This window comes from Mustela putorius, unplaced genomic scaffold (assembly GCF_011764305.1).
Source record: "Mustela putorius furo isolate JIRA1106 unplaced genomic scaffold, ASM1176430v1.1 tig00003896_pilon_pilon_pilon, whole genome shotgun sequence".
In the NCBI taxonomy this organism is placed as follows: Eukaryota; Metazoa; Chordata; class Mammalia; order Carnivora; family Mustelidae; genus Mustela; species Mustela putorius.
Window position 1 is genome coordinate 1,903,410 of NW_025422045.1, and position 15,309 is coordinate 1,918,718.

Genomic DNA, 15,309 nt, shown 5'->3' on the forward strand with positions numbered 1-15,309 from the left:
CATAGCTTATCTGCGTAAAGAGAAAGAATGAGTCCCAAAAAATGGCTCCAGGTGGGAGCAAGGCGAGTCCGGGGGGAGCCTGTGACCTCCCGTGCTGGAGAACAAGGTGGACACTCACACGGCGGGGCTCATCGCAAGGGACCCAGAAGCCAGTTTGAAGGGGGTCGCACTGCAGTGGCAAAATTGGAATAACGTGAATATCAAAAAGTAATGACAGGATTATGTTTGGACACCTTGCATAATTTAAAAAAAAAGATTCATGAGTATATAATAATCATCAGAATTTAAAAAGGACAAGCTGTTTTCTAGAAATTCGGCTGATAAATTTGGAGAACCTCTCTTTAGTAACTCAGGGGTCGGTTCACCAGTGGATGCCAAGGCTAGCTGGTGGGGGTGGCTGTGGGACAGTATTTTCACATGCTCCCAGCATATTCCCTCATAGGTTACCTCCCGGCTCTGTAGGCAGAATGGTGCTGTCTGGTAGCCAGCATTTCAGCCAAAGCTCCCGTCTAGCTTTCCCAGGAAGGAGGCAGCCTGATCAGTGGGCTTCCGTGGTGACGCAGTCAAGGAGAAGACAGTATCCCCTATGAGACATTCATGCCAGACTTGTTCAGTTATATCGAAAAATAAGGAAACAAAGAAACCCCACATGTGGGACATTCTGCAAAAACAGCTGGCCAAAAGGAGACTAAAGAGAGTTAATGTCAAATATAATGAGTGAACCTTGGTTAGATTCGGGATAAAAAAAAAAATCAGGTGAAGTCCTATTGGGATAATTACACGGTTTTGAATCTGAACCACGTATTCGGTATTATTGAATAACTGTTAACTTTTCTTACTTGTGATAATGGTACTTTGAACTATTTTCTCAGCCTGGGTGCAGCTTTGGATATTCTCTGAAGAAAAAGTTTGGGGGTAAAAGCTCATCCCCAGAATCACCCCTCCAGACACATGTTGTTGACTAGATGGGGGAGGGGGGTACTCTGCCCCTAGGGGTGGGGAGGGGTGTCCCTTCTGCCCTCTCTGACACCTTTTCTGTCCCTTTTAAGGAGCTGGACCTGAGCTGTGTGCAGGGCCTCATGGACTGCTTAACACATGAGGAATGAGAAGGAGCACTTGTTGAGGAAGCGACCCGGGCTGGAGAGGGTGAAGGACAAGGCCGTAATGGCTAGCCCCACAGGCCCGACAGGGGAAGTGGGGAGTCTGGTGTGTCGGAGTCAGACCCAGGCTGCGTGCCTGGGCAGATGTCTGTGAATGGTCTCTGCTGCTGTGAGGTGCCGCTGAGACGAACCTGGTATTCCCAAGGGAAGCAGGCATGTGTTCCACACCAAGCAGGTGTTGGTAGCCAAGTCCTATACTTTGATTTGTCCATTTAGTCTGAAACCGTGCTTTTCAAACTTTTCCAAGTGATAGGACCCTCTTTTATTTTTTTTTAATCTGAATATTATCACAAGCCTTCCTGTGTAAACCAGAAAAAAGCCTGAGCCCCCTCTCCCCCTGATCCCCCCACCATAACGTTTCCCCCTCAAGGGCTGAGAGGAGCAGCAGGCAGGAGCTTTCAGGGCAGAGCTTGCACCAGGAGGCCTCTTCTCCTGCTGGGTGGACCTGGGGTGCAGCCACGCGCCCTTCTGTGGTGACTCACTGTGAAAGAATCGGGGTAGAGTGGAGGATGAGGGTGGGGCTGGCTGTTTCCCCAGGACTGAAGTCCTTGGGTGGTGTTTGCACCAGAAGGTACTGGTGGTGGCTGTGAGGCTGTCCTGAGTGACTTTGCCACCATGTCCCAGCCAGCCTCTTGCGTTTGAGTCACTGGGGTCAAGGGTCAGGCACGGGCAAGGAGGCCCTGAAAGTGACATAGGATTGGCCTCCACCATGCTTGTCCCTCTCTGGGATGTTGTGGCCCACAAAACTGCAGGGCGCCAAGAACTCCGGAAGGCCCCCCACTGTGGAGACAACTTGGGTTTCTGGGAGGAGCCAGGGGCGTGCAAAGGCTGGGGTTCGAAGTTGGCACGGAAGGGCTAGTGGGGAGACGGGAAAGGCCTGACTGGCATCTGATGAGGCAGAACCTGTAGGACATTATCTGGGATCCTGTTCTAGCTGCAGCTGAAGGAGGGCAGGAGGGGGCCTTATTCTCTGACGCCGTCGTGGGTGATGTTTACTGTGTTTCGAGCCCCTGGGATTCCATGGGGGCAGCTGGCCACACACACACACATGCCCCCGCCCATTGGGCCAAAATCGCTACAGAGGAAGCCCTCACCACGGAGGGCTGTAGCGCCTGGCGGATTTTGCCCGGCTTCATGACAGAGTGTTTGGAGACTCCTGGAGGCACTCACCTCAGAGACGTCTTTTTCTGGAGTCCCAGTTCCAGGGGTGTGTGGGGAGGCTTCCTGTTCCTGCCTGCTACTTTTAGTCCTCTTCTAGAAGGTACCCACTGCCCCGTGACTGCCTTTTGCGGCCCCAGATGAGCTCTGAAACAGTTTCTCTGCTACTCCATTTTCTTCTCTTTAAAGGAAGCATAGTAATGCCGCGAAGAGTAAGGAGCTTCCTGTATGAAAAGACCCAACAGAGTGGCCTGTGATACTGCTTAGAGAGGCAGTGACTCAGGACCAGTCTCAGCCTTTCGAATGCCAAGCACAGTGACCCTTCTTTGCTCTTCTCCCTTAGGCCCTCTGGAAGTTACTCCCCTTCTGGAAACTGCCTGTCCGGCATCTTCCTCTTGGGCTGTGTCCACGGCGTCTTTGTTTGATGTCCTTATGTCCTTCTCCGTAAATCTGAGCATCCCTCCACCCATGTCCTTGGGCCTTGCTTCCTTGCTCTGCAGACTGTACCTCCCAGAGCTCCTTCTTTCCTGGCTGGGAGCCAGCCTCTCTGGGGAGATGCTCACCCTACCTGTCAGCTCTGCCTTCCTCACCATCCTGCTGGTGGCCAGGCCAGTTTGCCATGTCCTCTACGTGGGGTATTTTTAAGAATACAGGTGTCTCATCAGTGCATTACCATTATTTTGGTATTTAAAAATATGTATCTGGATCCTTTATGGGAACAGGCATACCCACAAAGGTTTAGGCTACATGACAGTTTGGAATGGAATGTAGGTAATGGCATTTAGGAAATGTTCCGACCCTATGCTCTCTGTGTGAGCCTCCAGAGGCATCTCTCATGCCCATTGCCCAATGACCAGTGAGAAGGTATGTTTTCTTGCATTTGTGCCTCGTAGGTATTTCCCTCAGAGCCATTTGCAATGGGTGATGTCTTTTTATTTTGTCTCCCAGAGCCCAGCTCCCTGCCTTGCACATAGCAGATGCTTCAAGAATGACTTTTGAGATATATGTAGATATAGATATAGATATTTAAATCTATACGTTTGTTTTAAGTTTCTCAGGGCTGCCATTGCAGAGTACCATGAACTGCATGGCTTAACCAACAGAAATGTCTTGGCTTGCAGTTTTGGAGGTTAGAAGTCTGGGGTCAGGGTGTCAGTCAGCAAGGCCATGCTCTCTCTGAAAGCTCTCAAAGAATCCTCCCTTTGCTTCGTCCAGCTGCTGGTGGCTCTGGCAGTCTTTGGTGTGTGGCTGCCTCACCCTAGTCTTTGCATGATGTTCTCCCAGTATGTGTGTGTGTATCTAAATTTTCTCCTTTTTATGAGAGTACCCATTATACTGGATTAGGGCTCTCTCAAATGACCTCATTCTAATTTGCCCTTTCTCCAAATAAGGTCAAATTTGGAGGTAACAGAGGTTAGGACTCCAACATATCTCTTTTTTTGTAGGACACAGTTCAGCCCAAAACAAGTTTCTTTGAGAATGTTATCTAAAGGGCGCCTGGGTGGCTCAGTGGGTTAAAGCCTCTGCCTTCGGCTCAGGTCATGATCCCAGGGTCCTAGGATTGAGCCCTGCATCAGGCTCTCTGCTCGGCAGGGAGTCTGCTTCCTCCTCTCTCTCTCTGCCTGCCTCTCTGCCTACTTGTAATCTCTGCCTGTCAAGTAAATAAATAAAATCTTAAAAAAAAAAAAAAGACAATGTTATCTAAAATTATAGTAACAACTCCAATAATTTAGCTGTGGGCTTTTGTTTATTAAAATTTGTTAAAAATATGGGAGAGGAAATGTTCTTAGTTTGTGGGTACACATTTCATACTGAGGAGTTGATAAATATGGACTAGAATGTTTATAAAATTGTTAAACATTAAAATTCAAATTGGTGTACATAATAGTGAAATTAACCCCCATCACTTCCAAAGAATTTCATGAATGTATGTATCCATTCCTATGCAAACCTGTATGTAGTGTATTCTTGGACACACACAACACACAGCAGCAAGAGAACTCACACCAGCTATTACAGATTTATCAGCTAAATCAGGGTCTCACTGCATACTTGAATTTTAGTGAGACGGACTTGAGCTCTGCTGACTGAGTCTGTGGGATGGTGAAGTCTTGTGCAAAGCAACAAAGTAATTTGAGGCAGATGATATTGATATTGTCTTTTTTTTTTTTTTTAAAGATTTGTTTATTTCACAGAACACAAGCGGGGGGGGGGCGGAGGGGCAGCAGGCAGAGGGAGAAGAAGGCTCTCTGATGAGCAAAGAGCCTGATGTGTGGCTCGATCCGAGGACCCTGAGATCATGACCTGAGCTGAAGGCAGACATTTAATCCACTGCGCCACCCAGGCACTCCAAAGCAGATGATATTTTCAGTAGCTGCTCACATTGCACCACTGTATGTGTCTGTTAGTGACCTGTGTTTTTACAGAAATGGTCTCTCTTCAGATCCTTAAGAACTCCAGTGAGGGAGAGCAAGTACGTGTATATATGTATGTACGCAAAGTCGAGAACTTTCATAGCCCAGTATGTTTCAAAGGAGCAAACCCTTGCCATTTAGCTTTACAGTCTTTCCCTTTAAAGCCCTAGATGAGTAAGCGTGCTAAGTCCTCGTCCTTGGTGTGACTGTTTATACAACAGCAGTGGCTGTTGCCAGGGGAGGGAGCGTGCTGCCAGCATTCGGATTGGCGCTGGGGCCGCCCTGATGGTGTGCGGGACTCCGTGCGCCTCTCGGAGATAGCAGCCCCGGAGGATGGGAAGAGGCCCGAGTCCTGGTTCTGGTTCCCTCACCCGCCACCATGGAGGTCGGGCCAGACAGGGCATCTCTGGGCCTCGGTTTCCTCTCTAGCAAACATAGGTGTTAGCCTGGAGGCAGCGTTTTTCCAGATCTCTTTAGCTGTCGAACTCTGTATTCAGCTGAATAGGTAGGGAAGTCCATCAGTAAAAGAGGGAGAGCCTAGGGGCTGTGGTTTCCAGCAAGCCCAGGGCTGTGCCACCTGCTCTAGCGGTCTCTCCTTTCCACTCACCACCTGCCGCCCCCCGGCCCCAGTCTTGTCAGACACCAAGGACAGCTGGGGTACCGTTTACAAATGCACTGGACTGCACAGCTCTTTTCTGGTTTTTGACCTCCTGAATTGTGATTTCGCCCTCGGAAGAGCAGCAAGGCCAGTTGAGGGGTGAACATCTCACTGTCCCGGACAATTGGATGGCTGTGATGCAAAGAGCAAAAGGACCCAAGAAGAGAGAGGCAGACGGACAGAAGCCTCCCGACGAATGCATAGACTCTAGCTGGACCCCAGATACTCAGAAATGGAAAGCCCCCACCCCTAATCATGTCTCCAGGTAGCCCCAGCAGCACGGGGTTTTACATATATTGTGCTGTGTATTTCCAGAACGACCCTGCAAGGTGGGTGGTTTTCTCCCCATTCGTCCTGTTCAGGACGCTGAAGCTCTGTGCGGTGAGTAACTTGCACAAGGCCAGGCAGCTGGTACTCTGGATTCGCAGCTCCAGTTTGGTCAGTGCCTTGGCCGTGTTGCCATGGGAACGTCCACGCTCACACCTTCTCTTATCAGGGAAGGTCTACGGAGGATATTTGTATTTTATCAGTCAAGGTTACCTGACGTGTGTACTACAGGACTGAGTTCCAGCCAATTAGTTCCTGATTTTGCCCTCCGGATAGTCTTTTCTTTTCCCTGGGGTTGCTGGGCCTAACCAGCTGTTGTCTGCGTAGAAGCGGGAAGGTGATAGCCTTAAAAAGTTACCTCCTATCAGGAGACTATTATTAGAACTACACTCCCTTTGGTATTTCTGGTTGGCTACAAGTTGTTCTACTCCTTCTTTTTAAGCATAAAAAATGATCGGTCTTTGTCCAAGCATGAGTTTCCTATTTTATATAAAATGGTCTCTTCCGTCTGTGAGATTCTCAGAAATAACAAATACCTTAATAAGCCGGAGATGGCCATTTCTTTGAGGAGACTGGGCTGTCTCTCCCCTCCCTATTTGCCAGGCTGTGGGAAGGCCTCTCAGGGTAGGTGTCGTGTTCATTTTTGTCACAAGGAGATGAAACCGTGTCAATTGTGAGTCATGGCTGGGGACTCCTAATTTTTTTTTTCAAGATTTTATTTATTTATTTGACACAGAGAGACACAGTGAGAGGGGAAACAGAAGCAGGAGGAGTGGGAGAGGGAGAAGGCTTCCTGCCGAGCAGGGAGCCCGATGAGGGGCTCGATCCCAGGACCCTGGGATCGTGACCTGAGCTGAAGGCAGACACCTAACAACTGAGCCACCCAGAGGCCCCTCCTCATTTGCTAGGCTGGACACACGGGTCAGACAGGTCAGAGCACATTCCTGACAGTGTGGTCCTCTACCTGCAAGGTGGGTAGGACACCCCTGGCTCAGCTCAGCCATCCCTGGGTCAGCTGCTGCCCTCTGGCTGGAAGAAGTGGGTCAAGGCAAAAGGTTTGGGAGATAACTTGGCTTCCAGTTTGCATGTCATTTAGTTCATGTCATCGTCCGTCTAAGTCGCATTGGCAACCTGGACAGGAGACCAGCTGCCCATCCTGGGCTCTGGGGCTAGGGGCTGCCTGGGGCAGGTTACCACCATTGGTTTGAATTTATGTTAAACTGTGTGTGTCTGAAGGTATTTCTTCCCTGAGAACACTTCTTGACCAAAGGATTTTCTTCCTTTGCACAGATGAGTGTTTTGCATGACCAGATGCTCCAAATCTTTCCAATATTCTGTCTTCCCTCTTCTTTCAAAACGTACTTATTGAGCGTCTCTTTATGTCGAGTATTGGGAATAAAATGGTGAATATGGCAGCTCTAGTCCCCGAATTATGGAGTTTATCTCATGGGAAATCCTTTATTTGGAGTTAGGGTTTGGGAAATATGGTCTGGCTCTTTCAGCAGCCCTAAAGCCCTTGCAGTAGGAATGTAGGCGGCGTTACTTTTCTGTAGTTTCTCCTCCTTTTGAAGGCACTTTCTGGTACATTCATCTCTGGTAGAAGAGCCTGTCGGTAAATTTTCGGCTGTGAGCACATCCCGGGGAACAGTTTAACTGAGAGATTCTCTGTATGTTTCTCTGATTCTGCCTGTTGTTAATTACACTGCATCTCACGTGGGGGTTATGGATGCGTTTTGGTCAGATGGTAGTTTTTCCCGTCTTTGGCGCCAACTCTCTTTTCATTTTGTGCCTTTGTTCGGGTGTTGGTTTTCAAAGCAGTTTTGCCTAGTATTGTTTCATGCCCGAGGGGCTTTTCATAGGCCAACTATATTTTTAAGAATTTGATATTTTAATACCAACCAAGCAGCATTAGAAAGAAGTTAAAAAAAAAAAAACAACAACTTTTAATTACAGAGAATTTCCAACGTATACAGGAGGAGACCGAATGGGATGCTGAATCACTGACCCTTCACCCAGCCCCAGAGCTCTCAAACCAGGCTCAGTCCTGCCCTGTCTGCACTCTCATCCGTTTCCTCTGCCCGTATCCCAGATATCATAAATATTTAAGCATGTTTCTCTGAACGATAAAGGCTATCTCTTAATACAATCCCAGTGCTGTTATCGTGCCTAAAAAACTAATATTTATCTTATAGGGAGATATTTTAAAGGACCTGAGAGGAAAAATACGCAGCCACAGACACAGTGCTAAACATGGCAGTTCTTTTTTCCATTTTTTTTTTCCCCATGTCCCACAACATGCAGACATATTGTCAGAACGATAGCAGTCTTAGGCTCCTTTGCCACTGCTTTGATAGGAATTTTATGACTGGGGCAAAATCAGTTCCCTGTTCCTCCCTCTAAGAAAAGCAGAGGATGTTCCCTCCGGCTGGGCCATATTGACATAATCTGGAAAAGTCCCCAGAATTTCTTCCAGCTTCTAAAGCTCCCTCTTCATTCAGCAAATATTTATTGAGAAAGTCACTAAGTGTCTGTCAGGGATTATGATAGAAAAGAAGACCGTAAGGCCCAGCGAATAGACAAGCAGGCCTTCCGTGTATGATGATACCAATACCCTGTTGTGGTTATGAGGGTGCAGAGACCTAACCAGTCTGAAGGGTGAGTGAGAATGTGCTCGACGGGGAGACATTTTGGCCCAGCCATGGGCACTGCACACAGAGGGAATGGCCCATGTAGTGCCCTGTGACAGGAAGGAGGTTGACTGATAAAGGACAGAAAGGAGGTTGGGGGTGGGGGCCCGAGGGAAAGATGGAGCTCAGGAGGCTGGATGGGAGCCTGCCGTGCTGAGCCTGCCTCTTCCTAGTGCCCCTGACAGGACTGGGACCCTAGCTCTCGGCTGCCCTGCCCCTGAGGTCTGAGCTGCCCCATGGAGACGTGAGATTCAGTTTCACTCCTAACTCTTAGCTATTTTGAAGATTTCCTGGTCAAAGGGAAGAGCTTAGATTTGGGGAGATGTCCTCAGGCACTTAATGTTGCCATCTTGGAAGAACTAATAATATTTATGTGGTCGGGTTACTGTGAGGATGAGAGAAGATGCTGCACAATAAAACAGACAAATACTTGTCCCCTGCTCGCTCTTCATCAACCTTCCCCTCCATTTCCCTGTCACACTGCCTGGGGAACCCTCTCTATGTGGAGTGACCCGTGAGGATGGCCCTGCTCCCGAGCAGAGTCCTGGGCTGGGCCCTTCTCTGGGCTCTTTATTTAGACCCTGGCTTTGTAAGAACTTTTTTAGTTTTTGGAAAATTGAAATGTAAGCTATTCATTCAAAAATGATGTCCCCCCCCCCCCACACACACACTTTCTTCTGGTTAAAAATCTAACCCACAGAAGCATAAGGGGGAAAAAATGAAATCCCATTTTAACGGAGACCACTGGGATTAAAAATCTGGATTCTATCCTTCTAGATGTTTTCCACACACAAACATACATTAAAAAAAAAAAAAAAAATCCAAGAACCTGGAAATGACGGTTTTCCGCTTCACAGATGATGTCTTTCCATGTGTGTAACTGTTGGAGACATCACCCTCTAAAGCCATGTTACACAGACCTTGTTGTGACCTTGTGTGTGTTTTCCTCCACGGGTGGTGGTCCCTGTCCCTCCACCGGGCAGGAGGGCAGAGCCCTCTGGATGCGGCCCCCTGAGCGTCTTCCTGAAAGCCAGAAATGCCTTTCACCGAGGCCCCGGTCCTCATCAGCTTGTTTTTCAGGAACTGGGTGGAGTCTGACTGAAAGAGCCTGCTTTTGTTGCCTGGTCTGCCGGGATTTTCTTTACAGCTTTTCCTCTTCCTAATTCTCTGTCTGGGAAACCGGGGCCTGGAATCCCACCTTCTCTCTCCACCAAGAGCCATGGAACGGCCTCTTCACCTAAATTTACATACAGATTTCAAGAGTTGCATTAGTGCCTGTGGGACCCCCACACCATGGACTCCAGTGGAATCATTTTCTGGAAGCAAATACAGTGTCACAACCCCTCATATCCCATCTCTTGCCAAATATGTACAGAAGGGTGAGAAGCAATGGATATTTTGTTTTCCAGAAGTTTTTTTTTGTTGTTGTTGTTGTTTTTGTTTTTAAAGCTCCCAACCTAGACAGATAAGCAATACAAACGGGTATAAAGAAAGAATTGATACTCTGATACCCAGTTCTCCTGCCCCCCCCACACTGTCCCATCCTTAGAGGTTATTACTATTAATAATTTGTCGTGTGTCTTTTTAGACTTTTCTTTGACAAACTTTTAATGAATGGGATTATAAAGCTTTTAGTCTGCCACAAATGAATGATTTTTAAAATATAAATTACAGTTTTGTATGCCAAAAATATTTTGCGAGTACATGGAAGGAATTTACACGAAGGTGGTTTAAAGATTGGTGGAAGGGGCGCCTGGGGGGCTCAGTCAGTCAAGCATCCGACCTTTGGTGTTGGTTCAGGTTGTGATCTCAGGGCGGTGGAATCGAGCCCTGAGTCGAGCTCTGCACAGAGTCCGAGAATCTCTCCTCCCTCCATCCTTTCCCCTGCTAATGTTCAATTAAAAATAATAATAATAATAAGTAAATAAGTAAGTAAATAAATAAAATCTTTAAAAAAAAAATTAGTGGGAGAACAGAATTGCCAGTATGGAATTTAGGCTTCTGTACTGTGATTGTCAAGGTACCAGGGTCAGCCCCAGGGGAGACTGGACATAGGTTGGTTTGTCTGTGACATCTCAGTCCCTGGTTTTGTCCTGCCCTTCCTTCTCCCTCATGGGGGCTCTTACTCAGTCCTCCTGCCCCTATCAAAGCCTGCAGCATACTTGGTGTCAAGAGAGTTGGCCTTGAATCTAGATGTGTGGCTGGAAGCAAGCTATTTAACATCTCTGAACTTGGGTTTCCTCAGCTGTCAAGTGGAGAGGACCATCGCTCTGTCACAGAGCGGTCGTAAAGATTCAGTGTGCCGAGGGACGTATCTGGCTTATGGTAGAAGCTGAACAAATCTTAACTGCCCTTTTTTCTGGCTTCTTGAGTCTTCATTCTGTAAAGGTGTGTCAGGACATGGTACCCCTTCCCAGGAGTGTTTGCCTTTCAATACGGATCAAAGCTTTGGGTGAAGGAATTAAGGTTCAGGAAGATTCTTCTGGAGAGAAGCCATGCTGCTTCTATGCCTGGCTTTTCAGAACTACTTCATGAATGGTCACAGCCCAGAGGGCAGCCAACATTCTTCCCCCAGTATCTCAACCTCATGCATTTCAAGGGACATATTCAACGATGAGGTCTGAGGTGGAAGGCATCCAAAGGAGCTGATATGGGGTGGTGGTGGGGGGAGGGAAGCATTACCAGGATACTGGGAATGTGAGAGTGCAGACCCTTGCTCTTATCATGAGGGACAACACAGGTCCATCTGGCATCTTCATGAGAATGAGAAGGGCACCTGTCTGGGACAGTGGGGCCTGCAGATGGACTCTAAGGTGGGTGGATAGTGCTTCAGTAGAAATTTGAGAAAGATGCCCTTCCTCCAGGTGCAAGCAGGAGAAGGGAGAGTGGACTGGGTCTCCAATAGCCTCTCCTTGCCGCCTGGCTCCTTGGTGCCCACACAGCCTGCACGGCATACACAGCGCACCCCTTGTCACAGCTGCTCCCAGGAGGCCTAAACTGTCATTCTTCTTTCCTCTCTTCTCCCTTCTTGAAGCAGCCTGACCTAAGCAATGGGGAGTCCACCAGGAAACTTCCTCAGGGTGTTGTCTATGGTGTGGTGCGGAGATCGGATCCAAATGAGCAGAAGGAAATGGTGGTGTACGGGTGGTCCACCAACCAGCTGAAAGAAGAGATGAACTACATCAGAGACGTGAGTCATTTAAGGATGTTTGTTTGTTTTATCGATACTCCTTTTGTAGCATGCTAGATGGCAGAGTGGGAAGCATTGACATGAATGTGATAAGGCCTTTTGGAAGAATTCCTAGCGTTACTATTTTGGATGGAGATGTTTCTGCGAATCTTCACAGTAGTGTTAAATGTAATTGTGCCGTGAGGTCTAGAGTGAACTGCTGGAGTGACTTAGTAGGAATGCTCAGGAGACCAGATGACTCCCTTCTTCCGTGTATGAGATGGAGGCTTTTAAGTGATTTTTTGCTTATTATGTTGGACACTCCATTCCTGGTACATGAGTTTTTAAAACTGCATACATTTGGTTGCTTCGGGTTGTAAGAAACATAGAAGCCATCTCAGAAAAAGGAATCTGGGCTCTCATCAGGGCATGTCTAGGCTCTAGTCTTACTTGTCTGAGTCTCCCTTGGTTCTGTCCCTCAGCCTCAGGCTCATGGCATCAACTGAAAATATCCTGGTGTCTGGAGGAAGAAAAGAGGCCACTCACCACTGGTTTTTTTTTAGAGGCCCTCTATTGGGCTTCTCTTTATGTCTCATTGGCCAGGATTGGGTCACAGACCCATTCCCAGGCCCTTCCTGGATGGATCCCCTGGCGAGGGAATGGGATTGATTATGGCTGGTTCAGACCAATCAGTTGTGTTGAAACAGATGCTGAGAAGTCAACCACAGTAGACACTGTCCATCTCGGGCCAATCAGTGTCATTTCTTTGTGTTTGATACTACATTTCTTAATTTTTAAGTATATACTTTTTTCAAAGAAATTTGGAAAATACAATAATGTATAATAAAGAAGAAAACAAAATCATCCATAATTCCACCATTAAACCAGAATAGTTATTAAGGAACATTTCCTTCTAAATTTTTTATTTCTTTTCATCTGTTTCTCCGTCTGTCCATCTGTCCATCCGTCCGTCCATCCATCCATCCATCCATCCATCCATCTATCCATCTCCATTCCTTTTTGGTTCTTTGGCCTCATAGTGCCTTTGTTGACCACATCAGTGTGATTAGATGGGAAATGGGTTTCTCTGACACTGATGGGCCCTGAGCACCTAGTCTAGTGGACTAGAAAGTTCTTATGAGAAGCAGAGCAGTGTGGGGCAGTAGAGTACCCCCCTGGGCCTCAGTTCAATGTCTGCTGCCTCTGTGTTTGGACCAGCCAAGCTTTTGTTCTCTCTGGGCTTCAGTTTTTTTCCTGTGTAGATTGTGGAGGTTGGGAGGGGACCCCTGAAGTCAAAACTGCCAGCTTTTTATATGGTGTGTTTGCAGAGAAGACACAAAGTCATTTTGTCAGCTCTCGTGTGGATTTTTCGAAAGAACATCTCTTATTGAGCATTAAAAATAATTAATGTTTTGGTCACCTTCTTTCATGTGTCTTGTAAGAGTTGGATACTTATATAGTTAAAATAAATTTAAAAATCTTGTCTTGATTATATGTGATAATAATAATAAATATTTAACAGAGAAAATGAAGAAAAGCCAAAAAAGTTATCCACGCAAATGCACAACACGAGTGTGACAACCATCAGCCTCAAGTCCGCAGTCATCATACTCCCCAAGTAGAACTTTTAATTTTTGAGTGTCTCATTCCGGATTTTCCTATATGAGAAGCAATTTGAATATCCTATTCTCCCCTATTTTTCTCATGGAAATACTTCGTCCCTTCTCATATACCTCAGACAATGTGGCACTGCTTCACAGGTAGGCCTTTGAGGCAGAGCTGAGAGTTGCTAATGGCCCAAGACAAAAACAGCAGGTGGAGGCTGGTCGTGAATCAGGGATGACGTGTGTCTAGGACACAGGGTGGTTCTGACCTGCATTATTAGCTTCCACTGGGACCTGCAACTTAAAATTAATTAAGGTCCCACCTTCTAGAGCTGCCTTCAAGTCCATCCCTGGCCTGCTTATGCCTAGGCATGTTTACGGGATTGTGGGTTCTCTCTTGACGTGAGTGACTCTGGCCTGGCTGGCTTCCTGCAGTATTTGCTGCCCAGCCGGAGAGCCGGCCCACAGCCCATAGATGAGCAGCATGAGTGCCAGCTTGGGGCCACAGTGAAAGCCATTCCGTCTGCCCAGAGTGAAGAGTTGTGTTTGATGCCTCGTTTTCCCAAGATATTTGTAGGTAACTGGACGAAAGTAGACTCTGTTACCAGAATTCATTTAGGGAAGGCGTGGCACCTTGATTGCACCCGGCTGCCGAAATCTCCAGTACACAGTCAGCCCTAATAAACATGCAGTCTGATTTAAAACCATGTTCCAGTTGTGCAAATACAGCTTTAAGGTGAAGTTCCCCCCGTACTGTCCCCTACACACCCCTCATTCCCACCAACTGCTGCCTTTGAGCCCTTCCTGCAGGAAGTGCTGGAGCTCTCTGCAGGGGGCTGCCCGGAGACTTTGTTTCTATTTGAGGACCCCTGGGCTTGCACCAACCAGAAGGGCAGCAGAAGAATGGAGGAGATGGAGTCAAGGTTTTTTGTTTTTATTTATAAAATTTTTTAAAAAAGATTTTAATGATTTATTTGACAGAGAGATCACAAGTAGGCAGAGAGGCAGGCAGAGAGAGAGAAGGAAGGAGTCTCCCTTCTGAGCAGAGAGCCCGAGAGACCGATGCGGGACTTGATCCCAGGACCCTGAGATCATGACCTGAGCCGAAGGCAGAGGCTTTAACCCATTAAGCCACCTAGGTGCGCTATTTATAAAAATTTTAAGGACCTGTTAATCCTTCAAAAGTGCTACTGTAGAGAAACTTCGTCAGTGGTTGTGTAAACAGATGTTTAGGGGATCACCCTGACCCTTGTTATATTTTGTGTCTTGTGTATTATTGGTGATTGTTGAGGAACTAATGTTCAAATTTATGGTCTCTCCGGGCTCATACTTCCCTGCTGTATATTCCAGACACTTCATTGCTCTTGGTGGTCAGAGGTGACACAGGGAATATTAGAGGGCTTTTTGGTTTTGGTTTTTTGGTTCTCCTAGCCAGCTGTTGATAGAGTCAATTGGTTAAAAATTTTCTACTTCTAAAAATGCATGGCAGGAAAAGGAGTAAATCGTGCCTGAATGTGTTTGGATAGGTGATAGGTGAATTTCAACAAACCTTCTTCAGAGGTTCTTATTTGGATAATTAACCTTTATTAATAATTATAATCGTATATAATCATAATGCATATGTATTATTACTGGTATTATTTGGATAATTCTCTTGGCTTCTAACAAGATATTAGGAGTGATTTTATCCCTTAATCCTATACTGTCATGTTCTTAAAATTGTTTTTTTGTTTTTGTTTTTTTTGGGGGGGGCCTTCCTGTCATTAAGGTTTCAACAAATTTCACATGAAAATGTTATAGCTTGATCTCTAATAGCATCTCGTCTGCAGGTGAGAGCCACTTTGGAAAAAGTAAGGAAGCGAATGTATGGAGACTATGATGAAATGAGACAGAAGATTCGACAGCTCACCCAGGAATTGTCAGTAAGTGACTATCTCAGTCACTTGGAAACATGGAGGGGTGGTAGAGCGTAGCACTCCTTATGAGGTCTGCTACCTGAATATATTTGAGTTTATGATGTTGTTTGCGAGTGGAATCCTATTTTACATGAACTCAGGGAATGTTATCACGGAATTAAATTTATTATTTAAAGGGATATTTTTGTGGCAAGAATGATCTTTACATTAAAAGCA

General features: G+C 46.7%; 1 protein-coding gene across 3 annotated transcripts in view; it reads left to right on the forward strand.

The window, feature by feature from the left end:
* Nucleotides 1-15,309, forward strand: part of LOC101674511 (myocardial zonula adherens protein) — a 90,499-nt gene that overhangs the window by 13,053 nt on the left and 62,137 nt on the right. For all 3 annotated transcript variants that reach the window (XR_006602785.1, XM_004777292.2, XM_004777295.3), the window contains exons 3-4: nt 11,439-11,594; nt 15,007-15,099. Coding sequence is in view for 2 of the 3 variants with exons in the window: in XM_004777292.2 (XP_004777349.2) it covers nt 11,439-11,594; nt 15,007-15,099 (249 nt within the window). In the remaining variant the exon portion in view is untranslated. The remainder of the gene's footprint in view (nt 1-11,438; nt 11,595-15,006; nt 15,100-15,309) is intronic.